Source organism: Quercus lobata, chromosome 3, assembly GCF_001633185.2.
Source record: "Quercus lobata isolate SW786 chromosome 3, ValleyOak3.0 Primary Assembly, whole genome shotgun sequence".
Lineage (NCBI taxonomy): Eukaryota > Viridiplantae > Streptophyta > Magnoliopsida > Fagales > Fagaceae > Quercus > Quercus lobata.
Genome location: NC_044906.1, coordinates 10,170,109 through 10,181,465, shown reverse-complemented (window position 1 = coordinate 10,181,465; position 11,357 = coordinate 10,170,109). Strand labels below are relative to the sequence as shown.

The 11,357-nt window shown below is 33.8% G+C and overlaps 1 protein-coding gene across 3 annotated transcripts; it reads right to left on the bottom strand.

Annotated features, from left to right (window-relative positions):
• Positions 1-329: 329 nt before the first annotated feature.
• On the bottom strand, positions 330-10,395 carry LOC115979583 (putative disease resistance protein RGA3). Of its 3 annotated transcripts, XM_031101635.1 has the most exons (10): positions 7,123-10,395; positions 5,699-5,944; positions 4,459-4,630; positions 3,918-3,991; positions 3,658-3,814; positions 2,594-2,646; positions 2,062-2,213; positions 1,382-1,500; positions 1,088-1,229; positions 330-668 (listed from the first exon to the last, which is right to left on the bottom strand). In XM_031101635.1, the coding sequence occupies exons 1-2, from the start codon at positions 9,991-9,993 to the stop codon at positions 5,870-5,872; spliced, it is 2,946 nt and encodes a 981-aa protein (XP_030957495.1). In that variant the 5' UTR covers positions 9,994-10,395; the 3' UTR covers positions 330-668; positions 1,088-1,229; positions 1,382-1,500; positions 2,062-2,213; positions 2,594-2,646; positions 3,658-3,814; positions 3,918-3,991; positions 4,459-4,630; positions 5,699-5,869. The 3 variants fall into 3 exon arrangements, with proteins under 3 accessions (XP_030957495.1, XP_030957496.1, XP_030957497.1); XM_031101636.1 differs by lacking the exons at positions 3,658-3,814; positions 3,918-3,991; XM_031101637.1 differs by lacking the exons at positions 2,594-2,646; positions 3,658-3,814; positions 3,918-3,991.
• Positions 10,396-11,357: the final 962 nt, after the last annotated feature.

Sequence of the window (11,357 nt, the reverse complement as noted above, 5' to 3'; positions counted from 1 at the left end):
AGAACTGATCATATTGTTTTACTCTTGCAGCAAATTCCAAAGTGGTGGATCTGGATGTATTATCTGACCCCTGCATCTTGGTCACTTAATGGTATGCTTACATCACAATATGGAGATATAAATAAAGAGATTGGGGTATTTGGAGAAACCAAAATAGTTGCATTCTTAGAAGATTACTTTGGGCATCACCATGACCGGTTAGCTATTGTGGCAGTTGTTCTCATTGCCTTCCCCCTTGTTTTTGCATCCTTGTTTTCATACTTTATCGAACAATTAAAATTCCAGCGTAGGTAGAGGATGGAGATGGAAAAATTGGCCAATTATCTCGTCACATGGCATCACTAGATAATGATTTTTTCAGAAATTTATAATTAAATTTCTAATCACTAGGCATGAGAGTTATCATAACATGAATAAAATGTGCAAGACTGGCCAAAGAGATAAGGGGAGATAGTTGAGTTGAACTGGAAGGAAGAATTCAAATTCCGAAGGGTTGAATATGCAGCATCATTTGCAGGTTGATATCTATCTTAAGAGTTGGCCATGATAGTTTCAAGTTATTCTGTTGCTCAAGGTCCCATGAGAGTTCCTTGAAGCCATGAAGAGGCCAACACCTTTTAACCAGCAACATTCATGTTGGAACTAGAAAACAGCAACCTGAATATGCACTGCACAGGATCAGAAAATAATGTTAAACAAATGGTACCACATCGGCAGTTTCCAAACAAGCATTTCACCAGCAGGAAATTAACTAAAAACATGAAAATGATCATGCCACTATGTTGATAATCAATTCTATGCAAATTATAACTAATCTTTTGAATTGTTTTAATCAAATCCATGGACAGTGGACCAAAAATAAAACTTGAATTGTACCAGTGGAAAACATAAATTGGTATTCACTAGGCCACAAGACAATACATCTTCAAAAATTTAAGTGCAAATACTACACCAACTATTAGTTTGACCCTTGTTCTAGACCTGACCAGTGCCCTAATTTATCTTCTTAGAAAAGCTACAGAAAAGCACCTTAAATATGAGTGGGAGTGGGGGGGGGGGGGGGGGGGAGAAAGGAAAAAATGAAAACCTTCCACGTAAGCCTGATGACGAGGACAAAATAAAGTACACGAGGCCACAATGGACAATATTGACTGTAGCAGACCACCATTCTCCATGCTTAGAGCTTTAAACACTAGCTGGCTGCTAGCTTAACGAAGTTCGTCTTTGATCTGACCCATGAATGACAACCATACCCATAGATTAATATAGAGAAAGATATAAGAAACTAAGAATTGCATGCCCGATAGAGCAATAATTGAAGGACAAAACTGAGAACTGGTCATTGGCAATAGTGCTATCTATGTAAAAAGGGAAAACTTACTTTCTTTGGCAGTTCAAAATCCATGCTTGCATCCCCAAGTGCTTGCTGAACATATTTTCTCCATCCTCCAAGGTCTCCTGTAAAGTGCAGAACTTTTTCCTAGTGGCGTGGATTAAGGGCTTATTCAGGGTAACAAACATAATTAGAAGCAATAACTTTGCAAAGAAAGCATACTTTTTTAAATGATTAGAATTATAATACTTTTAATCACGATGAACAACAATGTTAACAATCTAAAATTAATGTATAGTAGCCTTAACCTCAATTGAAAGGAGCTATAACATGTTAAAAGGAATTTCAAAGTATAAGCATTAAACAAGGGATGAGCATTATGAGCAATACATGAGAAATCAAAGAGTAATAAGAATGACTCTTTCTTTTTTTTTTTCTTTTTTAAATTAGGATCACTAGTAGGATAGACTATTTCCTGCAGCAGAGTTTCAATTATACTGTAAACTTTACTACTACGCATTGCAACACATTTAATTCCTAAGCAAGATTAGAAGCATAAAAATAACCCAGAAAATATTATTTTAATTCCTATAATAAAACAGAGCTACCAAAGACTTTATTTAAATGAGAAGCAGCAGTAACTATGGAATCAAAAATCAAACAAGAAAACAGAAGTTCAGGGAAAAATATATTTATCCAAAAAAAAAAAATTTAAGGGAAAAATATACCTTAAATGATATTTTGAGAGGCTTTATCTTCCTCACTTTCCTTTGGGAGTGAATGTGAAGACCTCATGCACATTTCATTCCTTAGATCCTTGACCTTCCTGATGGGTTTTCTCTTTGAGATTGATCTTCCTCATCTATCATAAATAATCTGTCTGTATGGTATATGTTAACATGTTGGTATAATGATAATTGTAAAATCTAAAAGGCTTTGTCTGTGATCTGAATCATGGGTGACAAAAAGATGAAGATTGTTTTGAGATTTAATCATAGATTACACTTGGAGATGAGCTAGATATGACATTGTCAACGATTTTTGGAGGTCCAGCCACGAAAGCTTTTGTGTATACTCCAAATTTCCTATAGAGAAAAGTACTCTTTAACACAAGTTTAATGTATAAATTATAAATTTGTAGCAACTTTTTGATATCACATTGTCCGGTCCTTTCAAAATTTGGGAACTCAAAAAACTCAAACTTTAACTCCATAATACAAAAAACCAAAAAAAAAAAAATGATAAATCAAATTGCATCACCTTATAAACCACAAAAGCCGCTCTTGAGCAATGTGTACTCCCATTGAGCAAAACTGATGAAATTCAATTAAAATTTTATCAAACAGACATATTGGAGCAGTTTGCAAGGTAGAGGCAGCTATGTAAAATTGTATAGTTAGTTCTTAAAGTTACTAATGGCAGAGAAGATCTTTTTAGTAGAGTCCTGGATCCAGAATGCTATAGAAAGTTTCAAAGGTGCCACTAACACCTGTTGTTCTCCCAATTATTGTATCATAAATAGAAAGTAATGACCCTTCGATATAAATACTAGATCAATGAAAAAAAGGATTGAGCTATGGGGGCTTTCCTCTTTTTTCTTTAACCAGTTGAATAATTAAAAAAAAAAAAAAGATTCAAGCATTCAAAATTAAAGATTTTCAGATGCAACCAAATCAAATGGACTGCTAAAGAAAACAAGATTAAAGGCTAAGCTTGTTTGCGGAATCTTTGAAGTGATAATGGGGTTTTTGCACCATGTTTTCCATAAGTAGTGGGGCTTTTGTACATGATGCCTTTTGCATGATATTAAGATTGAATGAGACCAAAACATTCCCAAGCCCTTAAGGGTTGGATATAAAAGTTATTGATCATGACTTAAAAAGCAAATGCAATAGCATCCATAGAAAAGAAAAAAAAGAAGAATATAAAGTTACCTATAGGTGAATTAGAATTGAACTACCCCGCGTGAATAATAGTAATAGTAATATGGCTTGATTGCCTTTTTCTTCTTCTTTTTCTTTTTTCCTTGCACATATTGGTAACTAATTCTTGTATGTCCATTTTTGAATGTCATTTCCAAATTGGCGACTACCAATGGTAAAAAGAAAAGCAAGCATTTCTCATCTCATCCCCTCCACTCCTGGTGGTAACATCCCATTCTTCCCCCTCTTCCATGACACAAAATCAATAAGACAAGAAATCCATATGCCTTTGTATTCATCATTGCCTAAATGTATAACACTAAACCATGAAAATTATTAAATTAATTTCAAACCCTAAAACGTGAGGCTGGAAATTACATGAGCTGAAAACTGATCAATTACCTAGCTCACCATTCATATGCCACCATATAATATGGATTACACATGATATGCTCCATGATGCATTTCCTTGCTTCCATTATGAAATGATAAAGGACTTGCTTCTATGGCAAATGTGCATCCATGTGTGAAAATTTGATTCATCATGAACCATACTTCCCTAGATATTAGAATCAGATGTTTGGTTCAAATGAGGCTAAAAGAGAATTAATTATTTAACATGAGGTTATTATGGATGGAGAAAATGATAGGGCAAAACTAACAGATGAGTTGGCTTTGTTAGTTGGTTGCAGGCCTCCTATACTTCACACTCTTTCATGTAACAAAATTATTTAGACTATAAAACAAGAAACAAGCATACAATATTGCATTATAAGGTGATATATAGAATTCACCTAACCTTATAACTTTAATACTTTTTTTTTTTTTTTTTTTTTTATAGGAGATAATTAAATCAAACATTTTGAAGCTTTCAGGGCCCTTATCTTTCTTATTAAGACTAGCATTACCTAGATTTCTTTTCATGTGTCACCAACTCAAGAAAGTCAGCATGCCAGAATCTCAGTAACTATAATTCTGCTATTTTTCTTATCTTTTCAAATAGTGAATCTTCCACACATTCATAGTGGGCACATATATAGATTGAAGCATTGGTGTCAATGTCTTTTTGGTTTTTGCCAAAATCTGATAAATTTATCTACCAAAGTTGTAATTAATATCTTCTTAAGGGAATTTTTGAGACTTGAGTTGGATAATAGATTGAAATTTTGGTCAAATAAAGGAAGAAGATAAACAAGAATTTACCCATGAATGGATCAGAATTGCAAAGCTAAATCAAGCTGAGAATGAATTTCAATGAAGAAGATGTTACATAAACATAAATCATCTTCATCAACCTCATCTTCATCAGACTCTTCTTCCTCAACCTCATCTTTATCAGACTCTTCTTCATCAACCTCATCTTCATCAGACTCATCTTCAAAATATTGAATTTACAAGCCCAAAAGAAAACCATAAAAGTTATTTGAGATTAGTCTTTATACAAAGCCTAAATCAAGAAAATGAATATATATGCAATAAACCATACAAGTTCTTGTAATTTTTATTCTTGATTGTTGACCCCTGTACACTCCTAGTGTACTAGGGTGTCCTTTTTTTTTTATATTTTTTTTTTATTTTTTTTAATATATATCAATAAAGCTTATTACTTATCAAAAAAAAAAAAAAATATATATATATATATATATGCAAAAGAGTGAGATTTTTAAGGTTATTAATGTGGATATTTATTAAACCTGGTATCAAGCAATTTTTTAAATAAATCAAAAAAATATAACGGAGCCTGCTATATATGCTAGTTATGTGTATATAACACTACATAAATCAGCTAATTCAAATTACTAAGAACCAGATAAATTCATCAACCAGCAGTTTGTTTATTTTATTCTGTTGAATGTTTAAGTGCTTTAATTTTTTCTATTTCGACAAAATAAAAGAAGATACCCAAGGACTAGATTAGATTTGCAACACTAAATCAAGCAAAGAATGAACTTTGCCAACACACAAACAGACCAAATCATCTTTCACCCTTACTATCTAACAATAAAACTACAAATGAATGAGAAAGAGGTAGACACTGAAGTTGTTTTCTTTATATATATAGAAATGATGGAGATTTTAAGGATGTTAAGGTAAAAATATATATGGAACCTACGGAGCAGTTAAACGAATCTAAGGAACCAGATGCAATGCATGCTAGTTATGTGTAGAAGTACAACAATATATAATATAAATCGCCTAATTCAAATTACTGAGAACCAGATAACTTCATCAACCTATCCCTAAAAAAAATAAAAATAAAAAAAAAAGATAAAATCATCAACCAGTGACTTATTCTTTTTCTTTTTTTTTTTTGTGTGAAATTTTGGCAGACAATTAAAATGTTTAGTTGATTTTTTTTTTTTAATTTTAAATTTATATTTTGCAAAAAAAAAAAAAAAAAAGCCCAAGGAGAAGAAGAAGAAGAAGCGGCAGAAGAAATTACCTCATTCGTGAATCAAGCATCGCAAATCATCTTTCACCATCATCATCCAAAAATCCGAACCTGTAGCTAAAATTCATGAACCCAGAAACAAAGAGATCATAGGTGCTCTGCTTCATCATCCTCTTTTTTGTCATGGAATGCTTTGTCATCCTTTTCTTCATCAACCTCATCTTAATTAGAATCTTCTTTGATCACCACCTTCACCAACCCTTCTTTGATCGCCTTAAACATCTCTTCATCATATTCCTGAATATACATGCCCAAAAGAAAACCATATGAGTTATTTGAGACATAGCTTATTATACAAACCAATACCTACTGGAATAGGCATTTGCAAATGCTCAGGTCGTTAGGGATTTTGAAAGATAGATTTGATATTTATGGAAGTTTGTGTAGAAAGAACTTGTTCAAAAGGTTTAAAATATTTACATGTCAAACTCGCAACTCCCTATTCCCAATTGCAAAACTACTCAGGTTCTAAAGGTGCAAAGCAATGAAGTGCTCTCCAACTCTTCCTTAGTGTGTAGCACACAGTGAAGAGACAACTCCTCTCAAAAACAGAGGATCTTCTTCAATCAAAATTGGGGGCAGGGGGAGGCTGAATAAATAGACAAGATGGCCCAAAAAAAAAAAAAAAAAAAAATACCAAAAGAAATGTTGTCCAAGTACATAGGAAGGCTGAATACATAACCATGTCTATGCAAAATAGTACCAAAGAAATGGTACTTACCTTGCAGCCTACCCTGTACACAAACTCATAAACATATGGATTTGGGGCGACACTCATCTCTACGGGAACAGGCACCCCAATTGAAGCTAAGGTGCTTGACCATTCGACATGTGCCATCTATAAATAACAAAGTAAGTCAATACAGCTAACATGAAAATACATACAACAATATACAAATCGCCTAATTCAAATTACTGAGAATCTAATTAAAGTTGTTATTAAATTTTTTATTATCTATGGGACTGTTTGCCAACACACACACCATCATCATGAACCAAGAAACACAAAGATCACAGGAACCATTTTAGTTCATCGTTTTTCTACATGTACTAAAAGGAAAACCATATGGGTTATTTGAGATTAGTCTTATAACCATAGCCTTAAATCAAGAAAATGAGCAAGACCCATATAAACGAATAAGAAAGAGGTAGGTAGATATTCGAGCTGTATTCTGTCTATACAAATGCAAATGATTGAGATTTTTAAGGATATTGATTTGGATATTTATGAAGCAATTTTAGATAAATCACAAAATAATCTAATCTAAGCAACCACATCCTATAAATTGCCTTAATCAAATGATTGAGAACCAGATAAATTCATCAGCCATAATTAAAATGATTAATTGAATTTTATATATTGCAAAATAAAAGAAGAACCCAAGAGAAGAACAAGAAGTGTCAGAAGAAGTTACCTCTGGGCTGACATTTATGGTATTAGGGATGTGGGAAATCTTGGGCCACTCCTCTCCTGTCCCTCTTTTGCAGCGTTCCTCCAGAATTGGACTATAATGAATATTAAATTTCTGTAATGGAGTTGTACGAAGGAAGTTCGGTAACGATTTTAACTTTGGGCAATCACGAATTTGCAAATGTTGAAGACGTGGCATTATAGTGAATCTGACATTGTCTTCTTCTTCTTCTCCTCCCATCCCATTCCATTCTTCCCACTCTCGTAGATAACTAAATGAGAGAGATTTCAAATTTGGGAATGCTATTATTATTATTTTATCGTCATTCTTCTTCTTTCCGGGTGCTTCTATTCCCAAAAATTCAACACTCACCTTTTTCACACTAGAAGCCACCCATATCTCTACTATTTCGAGGGACGAAAGTTTCCCCAGAGGAGGCAAATGCTCCAAAGATAAATTGTAAATATAAATTTTTTTCAAATTATTTAAAGACATCATCCAATTAGGAAACATTGTCGGTCCCCGGTACATTCCAATGCTTAAATATTCCAAGTTTGGAGGTGGCTCTAACGCATTTAGAACTAATGCATCATTCTCCCTTACTATTTCCTCATCATCCCATTCATCAAAACTTAGTGTCAAAGTACGAAGGTCTACCTTCTTCTTTAGTTGTGCATGCTCGGCATCACATGCATCTATCTTGCTCCCCAGCCCATTTATGTCAAGAGTCCCATAAAGGTGGTTCAAATTTCTTAATTCTCCTAGTTTACATCTATTGCTATCATCCTTACCACTTACACTAAAATAATTTAATGTTCTAAGAGAAGTCAATCTTCCAAACCCTCTTGGAAACTCTATATTTAAGTTTAACCAACAATTATTGAAATCCAAAATAAAATGTCTGAGGTTAATTAGTTTACTAATCCCTTGTGGCAATTTATGGAACTCATTACTACCAATTATAATCTTCAAAGTTTGTAAATTGCTTAGATGACAAATGGTTTCAGGCAATCCATTTCCACAATAATTGATTAAATTGAAATACCTCAAATGTATGAAATTTTCCACTGCATCTGGAAGTTCCTTTAGCATATCACCATTCAAAGATAATGTTCGTAAACATCTAAAATGTTGGAATAAAGTAGATAATTTATAACCACTTTGATATACAAAAATGAGGGTGCGTAGATTTTTTGCACTATAAATAGACTCAGGAAATTGAGTTTTTTTGAGAATTTCTAATTGCAAATGGCGGGCAATTTTATAATCTAATCCCAACTCTTTGTCACTATTGATTGAGAAGCATTCATTTTTTGACATCAATTGTGCAAAGTCATGCACTATGTCATGCATTTTGCATTTTTTTATCTTGCTATTATCCTCATTTTTCTCAAAATCATGGAAGAAAGAGCGTATGGCTAAGATTTCAAAGTAGTCTCTAGCAATGAGTTCCATCTCCATATTTGCCTTCGACTTGATATATCCTTGTGCCATCCACATAAATACCAACTCATTGCTAGAAAAGACATAATCTTTCGGAAAAACAGCACAAAATGTGAAGCATTGTCTCAATGGTGAGGATAAATCATAATAACTCAATGACAATGGTGCATAAAGACTTCTTTCCACATCTTCAAATTTCCACAAATTGTTGTCCAAAATACTCTTCCATTCTTCTCTACTTCTCTTGAACCGCATTAGACTCCCTAGAGTCTTTGCGGCAAGTGGCAAGCCTTTGCATTTTTCTACCATTTGCCAACCAAGATCTTCTAGTTGCTCACGTTGCTTAGGATCCCTATCAAAAAATGCTATTTTACTAAACACTGACCAACAATCTTTCTTAGATAATAGCTCCAAATTGGTTACGCTCACACTTCCCATCACCTCTGCAACTCTACTTTTACGTGTGGTAACTATAATTCTACTACCTTGGGCACAACATTTGAGTGCATTTTTGAATGGCTCCCACATTATGGAGTCTTCCATCCACACATCATCTAAAACAAGAAAAAACTTCTTTCCCCAAACTTTAATAGTAATTTTTTCCAATAGACCCTGCAATGCAGTCAAGTTTGGGGATTGATGTTCAATAGATTCAAGGATTTCTTTGGAAACTTTACACTGATCAAAAGGATTAGAAACACAAACCCACACTTTTATCTCAAAATGGGCTTGCACCTTAGGATCATTATAGGCTAGTTGAGCAAGGGTCGTTTTTCCAATACCTCCCATGCCCACTAATGAGATGAGATGGGGGCTGCTTTCTTCTTCACTACCCTTGCCCAATAGCATGCCCACGAGATCATCCTTAACGCTATCACGACCACATATTTCAGACACATCAACAAATGAGGTAGTTTGTGGTCGCTCAACTACTTTAGGGGAAAGGTCATTGGTTAACTGAAACTGGTACCTATCTTTCTCTTTGGTAATCTCATCTAATATTCCATCCAACTTTTTTATCTTGTGAGCAATGTCATGACGCCTAGCAAGCTTATCAACTTGACCAAAACAACATGAAGGGGAGGGGATAAAGGAGCATACCTGCTTCATCTTCAAAACAGGAGTACTATTAGCATTTTTTTCTTCTTCTTTCTGAATTGCTGATTTGATCAATTCAGTGTTCCACTCGTCCACGACGTCTTCCATCTCGTAGCATACGTTGTTGAGCTTTTCTAACCAAACCTTCACAGCGTCTTCCGTAACTTGTTTTTTCTCAGCATCATTGAGCACCGCCTGCACAGCTCGTAGATTGTCTACAAGCTTTTTGGCTTCTTTGTCTACACCAACGACCAACCTTATTTCTTGTTCTGCCTCCTGAGCGACAGTTGAAACCAACAGCTTAATGAGATCAGTAACAAGTCCCTCAGCCATACTTGGAGAGTGAAATTCTAATTGACAACACAAAGAAACAGGGAGTGGAGACAGAAAGAAAGAAAGTGGTTCACAATTTCTGAAATATCTGATTTGCGGGGTGTGTGTTACGTTCAAAATAATTGAAGCCAATTATATAGGGATAACACGTAGCGGGTATTATTTGCAGGCAACCGGATTTGACCTTTTACTTTGAGTAGACGAAGAAATTACGAAAGCGAAACCCACCTAACCAAGAGAAAAACGCCTACTGAAAAAGAAAGAGGTCTTGGCGCGTCTTTCCCAAGACCAGCCTTGCCAATAGAAATTCTCTGATCCATTTTTATCGTTGCACTTGTGCTCCACCAATTATAGTGTATCATGTGTCACTCCTCTTTTTCTTTTTTTCGGTTATAGAATTTTGTAAGGAAATATATATATATATATATATATATATAACATAGAGTAAAGCACTCAAAATTCTCTTTTAAAAAAAAAAAAATGTGAAACATAGGAATTTTATTTCGTCACTTCGTAACGAGGCATGCTGCATCATGCAGGTATTGGAATTATTATCGATCCAATCCAAATCTTAAATCTTAAAATATAAGATTTTTTTTTTTTTTTTGAAACCAATCTTAAAATATAAGATTTAAAAAGTTTAAAACAAATAAATTGAAAAAAAGCTTAAAACAATTCATTCATTAAGAACGCTCGTAGATGTGTAACATCCCATTAAAATCCCGATTTAGATTTTTGGATCTTGTAAGATACCCCAATTAAATTATATTTTTAACTATTTTTCTATTTAGGCCCACATACCCACATATAAATATATTATAAGCATAAAGGTAGTGTTGTTTGTTTAGGAAATTTGCTTGGTTAACACAAGAGTATGGAAAGAGCAAATGGCATGCATCTGCCTGATGAAAGAAGAGACCAAAGAGGAGATTAAAATTGAGAGTTGAGATCAAGATCTTTAATAAATAAATGAAAGTTAAAGTCGGAAAATGATGTAGCCAACTAATCCTTTTAGCTAGTCCTGCTCTCGCTTATCTGATCTTTAAGAAGTGATGATCTTTTTCATTTTGAACCATTTGGTTCTCATTTATGTTATTACGGATGTTATTCTACTATATATATTGACAACTTGTCATTTCTAAGAATAATGAAATCTTATCAACTCCGTGAACGTAGGTAAATTGCGGAACCATGTAAATATTGTCTTATGTATTTGTTTTCTTTGGTGCATATTTTTTCTTCTATTTTTACATTTCACATATCTGGAAATTTCATGCTCATATTCCCTTCTCACTGTAAGCTTGAATCTTTTATGAGGGCCAATTTACGCAGGGGGGAGTTTTGCTTAGAAAGTTCAGACTATG

Bases quoted from the DNA above. Each gene is read 5' to 3' on its own strand.
- LOC115979583 (XM_031101635.1), bottom strand. From the start codon at position 9,993: ATGGCTGAGGGACTTGTTACTGATCTCATTAAGCTGTTGGTTTCAACT. The intron at 5,945-7,122 runs GTAACTTCTTCT...ATGTATATTCAG, and splicing joins CCATAAATGTCAGCCCAGAG to GAATATGATGAAGAGATGTT.